The sequence below is a fragment of the Poromitra crassiceps genome (genome assembly GCF_964638095.1).
Source record: "Poromitra crassiceps genome assembly, chromosome: 12".
NCBI lineage: Eukaryota > Metazoa > Chordata > Actinopteri > Beryciformes > Melamphaidae > Poromitra > Poromitra crassiceps.
Window position 1 is genome coordinate 17,423,821 of NC_139632.1, and position 16,038 is coordinate 17,439,858.

The 16,038-nt window shown below is 44.9% G+C and overlaps 1 protein-coding gene across 1 annotated transcript in view; it reads right to left on the reverse strand.

Moving 5' to 3' along the window:
• Window positions 1-601: 601 nt before the first annotated feature.
• Window positions 602-16,038, reverse strand: part of LOC310786625 (serine/threonine-protein kinase STK11-like) — a 30,276-nt gene continuing 14,839 nt past the window's right edge. The window contains exons 9-11 of the mRNA XM_083647862.1: window positions 14,564-14,769; window positions 6,392-6,679; window positions 602-1,905 (exon numbers count right to left, since the gene is read on the reverse strand). Coding sequence (XP_083503988.1) covers window positions 6,441-6,679; window positions 14,564-14,769 — 445 coding nt within the window. The 3' untranslated portion in view covers window positions 602-1,905; window positions 6,392-6,440. The remainder of the gene's footprint in view (window positions 1,906-6,391; window positions 6,680-14,563; window positions 14,770-16,038) is intronic.

The window sequence follows — 16,038 nt, forward strand, 5'->3', positions numbered from 1 at the left end:
AACTGAATTTAAGGCCTACGAGCAAATAAGAGAAAACACAAGACGATCCTGCCAGATGCTGCCAGTTGGACACTGGAGTGGTTGAGATATTTATCACAGAGGGAGGCACATCAATTCATCACCACTGTTGGAATTAGGAATCTAAATGAGCAGGCAGCCGAACAGAATTGCCCTGCTTTGGTCTAATGGTAAAAACCTGATGCAATATGCCAGTTTTACCATTCAATAGTATTACAAATGTTACAGATTGAAATGTATCTGAATATGTTTGCAACTACTTGAACTGATTCTAGTGTAATGCTAGCATTTCCGAATAGTCAAAATGTCCACAACTTGCAACATGAAAGAACTCAAGTCTGTTTTTGTACTGTATGCATTCAAAATGTATTCAACTTCTACTTTGCCCCAGACTTAAGACTAAATTCAATTTAGCTATATAATTATAATCAACAAGATGTAGGCGTGGCCTAATATCTAATGAATGGTGTAGTAACTAATGGTACAAACTTATGGTGGTAGTCTATGCGGTCTATGAATGGACTACAGCGCGCTCTCCGCTCATTTTCCGTTCCGATCGGAGGAACTCTGCCCCCATTCGCCTGCGCTCCAGCAGGATCTGATGGACCCAGATCAAATCAGAGCCTGACTCTGAACCTGTCTGCACAGGAACAGGCTTATCACAGAAGAAGCCACAGATCCGCTTATCAAAGACTGGGGTAACGGCGCCAACCCACCCATCAGAATAACATCAAAGTCAAGGTGAAGCAAACTGCAGAGTATGATGAGCTGGAGGAGAGCCACAGAACGCCTGTGCGCTTTATGCAAAAAGGAAACAAGAGCACACAGTAGTAGTAATGGATATTTAACATTCAATGTAGTGCCAATCAAATTTATGAAGAATTAAACTGAAAATGGACCAAAACAAATTGTGTTAGTGGCCGATACTGTATGCCACTTTAAGTTCAGTGGTATTCTTCTATCCAAAATACTGCAGTAATGACAACAAAAATACGTAACTGTTATGTCAGTAATTACAACAATCAACAGAAACAAATGACACAAGGCACACATACTGTGCTGTTGCTGGTTGGGAGTGCATTTTATATAAATAATCATTAAAAACATAATGTGGGGGGAACAACCAGGCAAAACAACAATCAAGACAGAGGCTAATATACGTAAACCCAAGCTCAGGCATTCCACGACAGCTACGGCTGTAGTCTGCGGTTCCCTTCATGCCATTTATTCATTTCAAAATATACAATCTGCGTAACTGCCAGGTATATTGCATTCATCAAAATACTCCAGTGTCAGTCCATCCAATGGATTCAACACACCTCACAATGTGCACTTAATACTGACTGAGTAACTGCGGGGGGGAACAGTGCTGCAGTCTAAAACAAGCTACATTAATTCAGTGAGGAGCGAGGGGGGGGGGAGGATGTGGGCCATTGGGGGAATCTGAAAGTGAGCTTTGCGGAGAGGAGAGAGCTAGCTAACGGAGAGGAGAGAGCTAGCTAACGGAGAGGAGAGAGCTAGCTAACGGAGAGGAGAGAGCTAGCTAACGGAGAGGAGAGAGCTAGCTAACGCACAGTTCCACACCGCCTCTCCTCCGTGTTTCTCCCGCTTCTTCCACTCTTGCATCCTCTTCATGCTAACCATCATCAGTATCGTTGGTATCTGCCAGCCAATCGGTCAGCTGGTCAGCTAAGATGTTGTGAAAGCAGCAAAGTTTCTCGAGGGGTTTTTCTTCAGTATGTGGGATAGTAGTGTAGTGCAGCTGCTGCTGCTGCTGCTGCCATCATCAGTACAGTGCAGCAAAACCGGCTAAAATGTCCTTTGGGGCTTTGTGATGTTGGCAGATCCATCTCCAAGCCAAGAGTCAGCCACTGTCAAAACACCAACCTGCAGGTGAAAACAAACATACTGAGATATATATATATATATATAAAAAATCCTTTGTCACATTTCCATAGTGGACATTTTGCAGATGTTCTTATGTTATTATCGGCAGCCACTTACAAAGAGTGAGACACTTTCAGGCCTTTCCCATTAGCACTTTTAGCTGTGCTGATTTTGGTTTCCAGCTATCTATCTATAAAAGGGGCAATGTGGGCTCTGTTCTCGGTTTCAATTTTTGTCCCACTGATGATGTCATAGTGACATCACTGATGATGTCATCGGGCGCGCTACGCACGTGAGATGCCTAGTTAAAAAAACAAACGGAGATGCCTAGTTAAAAAAAAAAGCCAAGCCGTGCCGTGTTTGAGCTGGACCTACTCTGAAGTTGGGCCAAAGCTCGCCGGACCCGCCTCCAAGCGGGCTGCGGTGACGTCTCGCCAATCGCAGCCAATCCACTGACAAACACTGACAAAGCATTCTATTGTGAAGAACGACCTGGTCGTGCAGAGTGGGCGTGCACACTGTAAAGCGGGAAGCAATGTTGAATGGAAACGCAAATCCGAGCCGCGCTTGGCGGCCACCTCAAGCCGTGTGAGTGAGCCCAGCTTTTTGTATGGAAAACACCCAATGGACAAATTGGATATTGCAGTGATTAAACCTGTGACCTTATGGCTACAGGACTGTCGCGCTAACCAATACTCCACCTTGCTGCCTCTGGGTTTCATATTGGCATTGGAATTGTTCATTTCCTTGATTTATTATACAGTTGCAGGGAGCAACAGATAAGCCAGAAGACACAGAAACACACACACACACATTAGGAGTTTGCCTCTCTCCATATCAGTGAGACACCTCGGCTGTCAAGGTGTGGAGTTTGCTGCGGTTACTTAAAATGCAGCGACTTAGGCAACACGAGGTACCCTACCCACACGACATACCCTACCCAGGCTGCTCCATTCACCACCAGATTGTTACTCATCCTGTCTGGAACCAGGAATAGGGATGGTCATGGTGTTCCCTGCTTCGTGCCTCAGCTTCACACACATACACACGCGCACACACACGTTTGAGGTGCAACTCGCACACGTGAATGAACACGTATTTACCTCCACAGCTGCGCTACACCCCCCCCTTCCTTCGGGCGCTCATTCAAACGTGAGCCACCTGTCTGAGAGATGCTCAGTATTCAGGGGTGTTTGAGATCCCCCCCCCCACCCATCTCTTTCCCCCTCCACCCACGCATTCCCTCTCTCCAGATTGCCTTTTAACAGAGCAGCTCCAGGCACCGTTAGAATGTGTGGGAGATGCTGATGATGACTCACTCGGTTCCTCTCTCCTCACCATTAGGCGGCTATTCCATTTCTCACCTATTATATGTGGCTAAATCAATGTGATGGCACAAGCCGATAAGTATGAAATGATGTAGGATCATCAGTCAGAGCGCCCGTCTGTGCTAGAACGCATCAGCAGTGCAAGGTTTTGAAACTTAAAAAAAGGCTTGTGATTAGGGATTCACGATAATGGATTTTTTGTTGTTGCCGATATCGGGGATGGGGATATTTTCCAATTCTTTTGGCCAATTGCCGTATATGCCTGCATTTTTCCTGCCTAATTTCAGAGAACATCAAGCCTACTCTTATCGTGATGGCCCACTGGCAGACATGAATACGACACTTTTCAAAATGTACACATTCACTGGGCAAAATAAGAAAACTACTTCAACTTATGTAAAACATGCAAAAAATATATTTATTTATGTAACATTTTCTTTCAAACAAAACTCTTAAGATTCCTCCAAATCAAGCATTTGGGCATAATTAAAGTGTCATTTTATGGGCCTGTCATATCAGCAGAAATGTTCGCTTTGGGGCAATGCCAATATTTCATTTTAAAGCCCTTTATCGTGGCGATATCATCGTGCCTCGTTGTAAGCTAGGGTTTTGTGAATGTTACCCATGATGTTACCCCTCAGTAAACACATTCTGTAGAGGGATTTAACAATATTTAGTTGAGGCTGTTGCTCTATTGACAGCAAACGCCGGGTCAATTTCATCGAAAGAACAATTGCAATAACATCAACAGCTTCTCTCTCTTATGAGACGTGCAGCGTGTGTGTGTGTGTGTGTGTGTGTGCGCTGGCTGGATATGAAACAGGGACAGACAGGCCAGGCAGCAGGATAAGATCTGTCATTCTCCTTCAGAACAGATGAGGGGCAGTGCAGGGAGAGGCTGTGGCTCACACTGCAGAATGAGTCATACAGAGAACAAGAGGAATAGAAAGAAAGCGATACGGAGAGACGGGCGAAAAGGAAGAGACACCAAGAGCAAGATGGTGGGACAGACGCAGACAGGAGAGAGGGAGAGATGATCACAGAGAGACACAGAGCCAACATGAAGGGGCTGGTGCCACAGACTGAGGGGAACAAAGTCTCGCTAACAAAGAACTAACGACAGAAAAGGCAAAAGTGAGAGACAGAAGGAGGAGCGCGAGCAGGAGAAAACCCTAGGAAGCTGATTATGCAGCATCTTCTTCCCACGCAGTCCGCCCACGCCCACGCTCCCTCTCCTCTCCTCCTCCTCCTCCTCCGCCTGTGCAGGATTCCTCTCCATCACCACCCCTCCCCTCCTCAGCTGCGTCATCCTGCTCTTCACTCCGCCCCCTGGGGACAGAGCAGAATTCTCCACTGCTTGGCTTTGTAATTACATGAGGCAGACTGAAGCCTTTTGAGTCTAGCTGTTATAGTGGCTAGTGGCTACCCTACATCAAGGGGTTGAAGGACACACACACGTCTCACACTTGATTCTACGCACAAGAAACTCATCGTTTATTTATCAACTAGCGTGTGAAATCCCTTTAATAGAGTACCGCAGGGATCCAGAAATCGCCGCCATTTGGTTCCTCAGTGGAAAAGTCTATGGGGTTTTAGAATGTGGATTTCACTTAAATAAGGTCTGTGGTTAACAAAAGTTTATGGGAACGCGAGTTTGGGTTCAGCATGATACTCTTCACAAATGTGAATAACTTTGATGCCTTTTGAAGCGTTTTATAAAAATGACGCATTACGCTCCAAAAGTCATAAAAGTTATTCACGTTTGTGAAGAGTATCATGTTGAACCCAAATTCGCGGTCCCATAAACTTTTGTTAACCACAGACCTTATTTTATGCATTTAAGTGAAACCCCCATGTTAAACCCCATAGAGCTTAGTGAAAGATCTCTCCACAAACTCTCTATCGTCTCATCCCTACCAGGCTCTCCACTCTCTGAGTGCATGGTGAGTAACTACAGCACTTGAGAGAGAAGATAGCACTACCTTCATGTTATGTATATAGGAATTTAAGAACAGGTTGATGACAAAATCACGCACAGTAAAGGGATGTAGGTAACGATATGAAATAGTACGGTATCCAAAACATCACGGTATTCCAATTCATTAATCCCCCCCCTTCTTTAATCAAATGTACTATGGCCCATTGGGAAACAAACAAGTATTTTGCTTAGAAGAAAAGTATTGCTTTAATGAACTGAAACTGAGACTATAGACCTTATTCGCTAACCCTGGACGGCGGCATATTGTTGACATACCGTCCTGCACGCACACAGCGCTGCAGCTGACAACTAGTAACAGCCTTATTGTCGTTTCTGTTCCATTACAAAGTAGCGATGATAATGACACCAATAAAAACCCCACAGTTGTTATTTGTATGCTGCCGACGGCAGCCGTTAATGCCTGTAATAAATAAACAAAAGGACGAGGTGAACAGACTTTGCTGTGAGGAGCTGTCAGAAAGTTTCACCTGTCTCAACTAACTATCCACACATCTCCTGTGCTGCTAACGTATCCTCAGTGTCGCTCCCTTCACGTCTGAGGACGGTAGAGATAGAAACAAACCACGGGGACTTTATTGCTGTCATTACTACAGCCATGCCTAACGCAGGTCACCATCCGAACACAATTGGAACGATACAGGTAACGCTAACAGCGGCTAGCTTCCTATAAACGCTGCTCCACATAGGCTGTCACTTGAGAGCTGCTGCATTATGTCAACAATATGGCGGCGGTGGGCGTGCCAGTACGTGAGTGACGTCAATCGAATAAGGTCTATTATGAGAATGTTTACACAAGGCTCCTCCCACTATTAACTTATTAGTAGTGGTGTGCGGCAGTGTGCATATTGTGCAACATATCATGGGCACGCTATTACAGGGAAAGCTTATGGTACCATAACTGTGGTTGCTTGATATCACGGTATACTTTAAAACGGTATGTGTATGAATGAATGAATTTATTCGACAAATTAAAAATACAATACACCAACAAGCATACAGTATAAAATAATTAATCAGGATGCCACAAATAAAGTTGTCAAAATTATTTCCATTGTGGTCCTGAAACAACAAACATCATAGAACAATCAGGAATAAAAAGAAAAAGATAGGAAGCATGTATGTATGCTGTGGTGCATGTGTGTTTGGGGGGGTTCCTCACCTGTCCAGTGTGTGTGCTCTGAGGTGGGGGAGCGAGGTGGGGCGTGGCGTCACTGCTGCTTGCAGCCAGAGAGCCTGCGGATGCGGCTGTAGGTGGACACTCCTTTGCGGGACGGGTTGGACGAGGAGCTGGAGCGGCGGTCGGACCTCTGCCTGGTCCCGCAGGCAGGGAGGTTCTCCGTCTCGCTCTCCCCGTCCGTGCCGTTCACACACAGGCTCCTGAGCGCCAGGCCGGTGCTCAGACGACCCTGCTGACCGTTGGGCTCCAGCCCCTCCTCCTGCAGCCGGCCTGGGGAAACACAGCACAGATGTGGGTCAGCGCCGGGCCAGAGTGACTCACCGCATCCTGAGACATCGGATCCAGACAATCAACACCAGAGCCATGTGACCAGAGGGCTAGGACCACATTTATCTCCTCATCAAAACATCAATACTTACTGCACAGCCACATTCAAGTTGGGCAGGGCCTAATAGAAAACGGAACTGCGATGAGTTTGCCCAGCCCCTGCTGTCTGCTAATGTACTGTAAGATGTAGGGATGTTAACGATTAATCGACAATCGATTAATCGATCGTTAACAATTTGATCAATGAAACTATGTTAAGCGATTAATCGACAATGTAGGCTATGTGCTATATTTTCTTTCTTTGCTGAAATGATTTAACACCACAAGGGTGAAATTTAACTTTCTCTGCTCATACAGAGGAAGAAGAAAGCCAAGCTAGCAGGCAGAAAGTCCAGTGTGGGAGAATTACACCCAAAAAGACAACAGTATTCATTGTAAAGATTGTAAATACAATTTTGAAATCTGTCACGTCCACAAGCACAATGACAGATAATGCAGGAAGTTTAGGTGGTTGATCAACTTGTTTTTTACTCTCAAGAGTTCCAGAAAGTAAGGTCCTGGATTAAGCAGCACTGTCGAGTTGCCACAAAATCGACAGTTTGTGTTGTACTTTGAAAGTTTTTTTTTTTTTTTTTACTCAAATTGTACATTATCAGCTTTATTTTAGCATTCAAAAGTAGCGCGAGACCGCTTCCTGGCTGTTCATTGGCTAATGAGTCACGCATTATGGTCCTCCGCTGACGCCACTCTCTCTCTACAGGGCACTAGGTAGGCCTAAAGATAGCTTTTTGTATTTTCTATTTTGTATGTCAAAAGCTGTTCTGAATAATGATTAATCGATTAATTGATCGTTAACATGACCAATTAATCAAATAAGGAAATTGATAAAAATTTGCATCCCTAGTAAGATGTACAGCGGAAAGTGCTTGATCAGGAATTACACCCAACTTACTGTTTTCTATCCCTACTCACACACTGCTAGTCATCAGGGCTCACAGACCTGATAGAGGGAGGAGAGAAGCTAGAAACTGAGATGAAAAAGAGAGGGTGAAGGAGGGAGGCGAAAGGAGAAAGAGGGAGGCAGAGAGCTGAGAGCAGCCATGGGAAATTTTGTACATGGCTGTGAACTATTCTGACACTCGATGTGTGTGCAATACCGTATATGCAAACAAACGGCAGTTTGCATTAATGGCAGCCTTTTTCATTTTTCCAGACCTGATCTGATCTTTCTGATTATGGCTGATGTGCCCAGGAGAATGACATCAGAATCACACTATACAAACTGGGGGGGAACAGAGGAAAGACAGGGGAGGTGCGACACATACCTGCCGATTTTCACGGCAGTCTCCCTATTTTTAACCCTTTCTCCCGCTGTGCTCCTGGTAATTTCTCCTGTTTACTGGCTTTCAGAGACTGTAAAGGGCGTAGTTTTAAAGCCAAGGCGAAGTTTCACAATTGTGATTGTGTGTGTGTGTGTGTGTGTGTGTGTGTGTGTGTGTGTGTGTGTGTGTGTGTGTGGGGGGTGTGATAAAAGGTCCTACACATACATCATAAAAGGGGGGCCTGACAAAAGTTGGGAACCACTGCAGTATAGGAACAGTTGACTACACTGCAGTATAGGAACAGTTGCTACTACACTGCAGTATAGGAACAGTTGCTACTACACTGCAGTATAGGAACAGTTGCATAGCGCTGCTTTGAGTGGTCGTGAAATCAAGCAGAAATTGGAACTTTTGCTAGTATTATCCACTGCACCTCATAGTATTATGCACTGCACCTCATAGTATTATCCACTGCACCTCATAGTATTATCCACTGCACCTCATAGTATTATGCACTGCACCTCATAGTATTATCCACTGCACCTCATAGTATTATGCACTGCACCTCATAGTATTATGCACTGCACCTCATAGTATTATCCACTGCACCTCATAGTATTATCCACTGCACCTCATAGTATTATGCACTGCACCTCATAGTATCTTTCTATACAGCTGATCAGAATGGCCTAACCCTGTTGACAAAAGCTGGCATGGACAAATCAACAAGTCTTGCAACAGGTGCAAAGGGGAAGAATGCATCCAGTGACAGTCATGTGCCAATTTGATGACAATGTGTGGTATCGCGGGCTAATGCTGAAGAAATGTAAACTTGCAAAATCCAATGAAACTCAACTACTGTGAAATGGGAAACAATTTCCCACAATGGCAATCAAATGAATCTGGCTTCTGCAAACTAAGACCAATCAAATGAATCTGGCTTCTGCTAACTAAGACCAATCAAATGAATCTGGCTTCTGCTAACTAAGACCAATCAAATGAATCTGGCTTCTGCTAACTAAGACCAATCAAATGAATCTGGCTTCTGCAAACTAAGACCAATCAAATGAATCTGGCTTCTGCTAACTAAGACCAATCAAATGAATCTGGCTTCTGCTAACTAAGACCAATCAGAGCCAACAAGTGTTCTTGGAATGAAGCAAATGAGTGTTAGATACCCCTCTTCCACTGCCTCCTTCACAGTGTGCCTTCAGCTGTGGGTTTACTTATTAGCCTGATCCATAAATAAGTAATCCACACACACACACACACACACACACACACACACACACACACACACACACACCTTTTATTCATTCGTTCACCTTGCCTAATTGGGAATAACCTTGAACGAATGAGAAAGAGGACTTGTGAAAGTGTCTCTTGTTCTGATAACACTGTGCAAAAAAGAACTCAGTTGGAATAGCATAATGATTGCGGGGGATGGAGCGTGAGGTGGAGGGTTTTCACAGTGTATGGTGGGGGAGGCAGGGAGACGGTGAGATGGAAAAACATACAGTCAGTGTGAGTGTGACTAAACTGACTGCAGCAGAATGACTCACCCAGTTGCTATGGCAACCTAAAGACTCGCTCTCCTCTAATTGGCAATTTCGACGGCTAGCGGGGAGAAAATGTACGTTTCCGGAAATCACTGAAGGAAGGGTTGCAGAGGCCGCTGCATGGGCACGCACACGGAGCATGAGAAAGGCTCTGTCATCAAGCGGGGGTATATTACCACACAAACAGAAAAAAAAGCAAACCTAAAAGCATACATTTCTCTGTCTCTCGGCACTGCAGTAGAAAACCAAATGGCTTCTTCTCCACTGTAGTGGGCTGCTCTGTGTAGGTGTGAGGTGCTAATGCCCGTGATGATAAGTAACAGTCATGTAGGTTATAAAGGCTGGACTTGACTTCCAACACAAAGCTAAGACCCCCTTTCTAATTCAATCAGCAAATAGCTGCCCTGAAATAAAAGTTGGACTAATCCTGTTATTATTCTATGATCTTAGAATTAATTAAAGGTTTGTGTCGATTTTTTTTTTATCCCCCCCCCCTCAAAGCAACAGAAATGAAATTGTGATGTAATCAAGTCACAATTTCTTCAACTGCCACATTGGCTGATACTGTATCTAGCTTATCTGTGGTTCAAAACTATTATCAGATTCTTAAAACCTCAAGTAAAGATTCTGTGACTCCACAATGCCTCCTATTCATAAAAAAGCAGCTACTTAGTGTATCATGATGATATTACAAATACCATAAAAAGTACACAGAATAATAAATAATATATACATAAAAAAACAATTATACAGTTTGTTTTCAAACTCCAGTGGCAGTAAATGCAACGTGAGGATGTCCTGTGTGGGTGTCTCATCTCTATTCAATAAGAGGGAGTGAATGGAACTGAAAAGGCTTAATTATTGCTCGTGAACAGATGACAAATAAGATGATGCTCATGTAGAATAATCTGTCAACACAGACAGCGGAGATGTTGCTGATGTCAAAATGTGTGTCTTCACTTTGGACGAGGAGGAAGGAAGCCAATTTTAGCCAACTATTTCATCAAGATTCCGGTCCAACATACTTAAGCTAGAATTAATTGAGACTAGAAAAAGAACAAAGTGGGGGGGAACACAGAGAGAAAGGTAGGGAGAAGATTGATTTAATTGGGTACTATGTGGACACAGTCGCAGTTCAGGGCAGCTCATTAAACTCGGCTGTGGAAAAATAAATGTTCCAATTCAAAGACTAACATAATAAAACATGATAGGCTCATAAATAAATAGACATAATTTCCCCTGTGACCCCAAGGACAAACCCGACTTCAATCAAAAGGGATGTACCTCTCAATCAGTCAAATGTGTAATAAGGCGGAATAAAAAGCCTGCGAGCATTAGGACCGTGTTGAGTGCGAGTCGGTGATTGAGGAGGGTTGATTGTGAACGGCTTCACAGCGGCACTGTAACCGGCCCTTGTGCCACCTCCTCTCTGACTCACCACCGCAATAACAGGAAGAAGATGGGGAAAAGTTTTGTAAGGATGACAAAGGGCAAAAGTGCTGGTTGACAGGTTGAAAAGGCCAGTTGAATAAGAAAGTGTTGACGTTTAAATAGAGCTCAGTGAAGGTGCCGCTTTACTCAGATCTGAAAAGACATTGTGTAGCTAAAGGATTCTAGACACAAAATTGAACTGATACATTGCAACAATAAGGTGCATGTTACATTGTTGGATCAATAAGTTCATGCAAACTATCAAGCAATTGCAAATGTCTGCAGTCTTGGGTAATGGTTTTTATCGCAAAACAGCAGTTACCCTGCTAGACATGACTCAATAAACCGCTTAATCACTTTCTAAACATGGGGAGAAGCTCCGGTGCGACAGTAGGCAGCACAGTGCTGCTGCCTACTGCAGAGGAAAGGTAGGCTACAGAATAGGCTACAATTCTCTCCTCTGGATCAATATGTTTCAAATGTATTTATACCTCTAGTATTCTTCTCAGAGATCGACTTTGCAGCGGGAAATAATAGCCTTTTGTTCGGCACGTCATTCTGGGCAAGCTTGGGATAGAGGCTGTTGGATCATCCTACCTGTCTGTCGGTCTGCCATGCAGAGGGGGAGAGAAAAAAGGCAGCGCTGCGTATTCTAATTTCATCATGACATCCAGGGATAGGCTATGTTTTGCTAGCCGATGTGTTTAGAACATTATTCTCACATTGTAGTCTTGCTACTAGTGTAGCGTATTAATGCCTGCTGTATTTAAACTGCCGTCACTGTTTGAGGAGCACTTATCGAGACAGAGACGGGGATGGAAGTGGGCAGAGAGGGAGGGGGGGAGCTCAGAGGCTTTGGTCGCTGCTGGAACCTCATTTGACGCTCGAAAATCGAAACAGGTTCGAAGTACAGGCGTCAAGGCAGTTTGACGCTCGTCACAACGCTCTTGGTTCTTGTTCGGCCGTTTAAAACAATGGGTGGGCTTCCAAACGCTGGGATCTGACGCTCCCTGTGCGTTTGGGCCTTAACAGTAAATAATATGGACAAAGTCTACCGTTGGTTTTTGGACTTCTGTTTGGAAGCCTACTGTAGTGTAGTCTGTGCCTGTGGCCATCTTGGGGTCCTTGCACAGCTCAAGCGAGACGGCGGGAGACGAGGGGGTTTCCCAGAGCCGCAGCTCCGCCTGCTATTGATCTGTGATCGGCAAGCTGGTGAAATCAGCTATAAGAAAAAAGCGTGTTTTGGTCCAGGGTGTAAACAAGCTTAAGGGGACACTGCCCCCCTCTGACTGCTACCCAACCCTGACATGACAGAATGCCTAATCACATGGGACAAATCAGCCATTTTCCCCTAAGGAGCGCCTCTCTGCATCTGTGACAAGGACGGAGGTGGTCGGCTGTGAGGAAAGGAGGGAGATGGAAGTAGAGAGAGTCATGAAAATGGGAGAAAAGTGAAGGCAAAGTGAGTGAAAGGTCAATGGGATTGTGTAAGTGTGCTGTGTATATGACCGCAGAATGAAAGAGGGGAGGGGAGGCGCATAGAGCCTAACTTAATTTGCTGTATTTCCTCCTGAAATGGTTGGCGACAGACAGCATTCAGTAAAAAAAAAAGGTCACATTACATAACTGTCCCCTTGTTGTTGTGTAATATTGAAGATGTCCTATTTCCTAGTGAATTGCTCATCTTTCTTAGCCCCTAATACCCTCTCTATCGGTACAGTGTCTCTATTCACCTTATTCTTTGTCCATATGTCCATGTCCGCTTCTGCATGACGTCATTTTGTAATCGTCTTTCCATTTTAGACACGGAAATAGATTACGCCTACCGTAGTCATTTTTAGACTTGCCAAAAAGCTGTTTTCAAGCAAAAACCCCCAAACTGTTTTAAAGTTTTAATATTTTTTCGGGTGAGAACGTAACATATATGTGACCAGTTTATCAGAATAACGCCTATTTGGAAATATTTAACGAGCAGCGAGGACTGGGAGCGCTGGCTGTGCTGACACCGGTCGGACTAGCTATCTGTCAAACCCTACTGTAGGCTACTGGTAGTGAGAAAACACTGTTGACGTGGTTTGTAACTAACGTTAAATGCCGACCGGGTACAGCCATCAGCTCCTCGCAGCAGTACCGCTATGAACATGTAACTGAAGTTGGCCGCAGTGTAGCTGCTGAATGTTGCCAAACTTAATTCATAGTGACGTTTTGTTTTTAAATTGGCCGCCAACTAGCGCTGAACCGGAAGAACAAATACAATTGCATCTAACGCGGAAGAGAGAAAAAGTGGGCGTGGTGAATAGAGACAGTCGGCATGTGTGGGAACGCCGACAAAATGTTAAACGGCTTGCGCGCGAGTGGGGTAAAACCACCCATATATCTCAATGGGCTGACTCACCAAAGGACGGTGCTGCGGCTCTGAACTACAGGTTTGGGGATTCTAGAGCAGAACACAAGATGTCTGTTCAGATGGGCGTTTACTGCGGTGGTTAAGTCCCTGATCGTGTCTGCCTGGGCTGGGCTATCAGCTAAATTCTAACTTTGCTGAATGGATAGAACGGGGGATTTACCCCACCCTGACCATGCGCCCAGGCTGAGCCAGCTAACCCAGCGTCTATGAGGAGACATCGCCTCAACCTATACCCATATTTGATCAGTTTTAGATGTTCTGATTGATGTACAGCCAACTACCACATCCTATCTGCTTCAGGCCTCAAAACTATGACAGATTGCACAGCTAATTATTTTGCTAAACATGTTACCAGAATGTTATTACCAATAGCAAAACGCATGTGAATACACCAAGATTAATCTTTTTTGAACATTTGCTTTTACGTTTAGGCTTTAATAGACTTCTCATTCCATCCTGCCCTTCTCATCTTTCACACCTTGTCACTTCTTGGGGCATCAAATCAAGTGATCAGCTGTTTGCACCAGCTGGCCTCAACTATCCAATAGCATTGAGACACATCTTCACACACCTGCATTGTAAGCCAATCACATTGCTGCTGTCTTTTTAAATACTATGTTTTCTCTCCATCTAATTCAGACTGCAATCTCCTGCTGCTGGCATCACGCACTCCTCCACCTCCCCGTCTCCGCCCAGTCTTCACAGATCCATCAGCTTCATCAGTCTCAGAGTCTTCAGTCACCACCACCACCAGTGTCTAGACTCCACGGGGGGATTTATCTTGCTGCTGCTCAGGGCTGGCGCCCCTCGATCTCAATATTTCCCTGTAGTGTCCAAGTGACTTCCTTGTCAAGACTAAATTCTCACAATATATTCCGTCAATGTAAAAAATATTATTTTATTGTATTAAACATTTATTTTATTCATTCACTAGTCTCTCCTGGTTGAAACTGCTACTCTCGAACTAATAAACTGGTTAAACATTTGCCATTTTTATTCCTCTTTTTTATCACATGGAATCAAGGACAATTTCAGTATTTTCCTAGCTGTGGTCCTTTGTCCTTCAGCACCTCCTCTGCCCACTGCTCTCTGGATAGTTCACACTAACCTGTGGGTGTGAAGTCCTGAGGGTACATGACATCATCATTCCCGTAGAAGAGGTCATCTTCCTCCTCCTCCTCATCCTCCTCCCCATAGCCGTGCAGGTGCTCCAGATAGGGCACCACCGTCATGCTGCGCCAGGGGTCCCTGCGGTCGGCACTGGGTGGCAAGGGCACAGGGGGCTCCGTGGCTGGGTGCCTCTTCCTCACCCAGCTGAAAGACAGCAAGCACCCAGATGAAGGCAGAAAACCTTAGTCTGATCATTCAACCATGCTTCATAAAGTGTTTGATCACATTCAATTTTCGTCAAGAAGCTGGTCTTAATTGGGGGATGCTGGTAAATACCTGGCACCCCTTCAGATGCACCCTCCCCACTATTAGGAAATCTATCCTCTGCCCAGTGCCCACCCGACTCCACCAAATCAAATAAATGACACTCAAATTCATCTATCAGCCTCAAAATAATTCACTTCTGTAGATAGAACATTGTCACTTTTCACCATGCATACCTAAATATGACTTGATGAACAGTCAACCACCAATAATAGCTGGTGTGGGATTTGACTTCACCCACTCTCTACCAATATGAAAAAGCTAAACAAATGATAAAGCAATGATTTGGAGGTTGACTGCTCATACAACCATACAAAGGTTTTGTACAGGAGTAAAAAAAAAAATCTATTCCAATAACTATAATCTACCCAAGCCAAACATACACACATGTTGCGTAATGAAAAATAGATAAGTGACCAAGAAGCGTTTGAACATTGTGCCTTACCAAGGCCTTCAACAAAAACATCAAAACGTCAGGGATTCACACAAAGGAACAGGGAGAGTTTATAATGGATCTATTCACAATAGCTTCTATTCACGAAGGCCACTTTCACTGAAATGCTCCAGGTGTCCTCAGCTTCCATCTGGAAAGCCGAGGGATATTTTAGGAGACCAAAATGTGCCATAAGTCCTGAAATACTCAACAGAGCAGCCCACTACATGTAACAGCAGCATCCTCTCTCTGAGTGCAGTGAGTAATGTTTGGAGATGGAGGGATGAGGAGGACCATCGCCCTTTGTTTCGTAACAACTCAAGGAGCACCGGTGACGCCAGCTGAGCGCCACAGGGGCATGAGGGAGGTAGCCGTGTGTGTGTGTGTGCGAGGGAGGTAGCCTAGTGTGTATGTGCGAGGGAGGTAGCCGTGAGTGTGTGTGTGCGAGGGAGGTAGCCGTGAGTGTGTGTGTGCGAGGGAGTTAGCCATGAGTGAGTGTGTGTGTGCGAGGGAGGTAGCCGTGAGTGTGTGTGTGCGAGGGAGGTAGCCGTGAGTGAGTGTGTGTGCGAAGGAGGTAGCCATGAGTGAGTGTGTGTGTGCGAGGGAGGTAGCCGTGAGTGTGTGTGTGTGCGAAGGAGGTAGCCGTGAGTGAGTGTGTGTGTATTTACGAGGGAGGTAGCCGTGAGTGAGTGTGTGTGTGGGCCTTTTTTATAGCG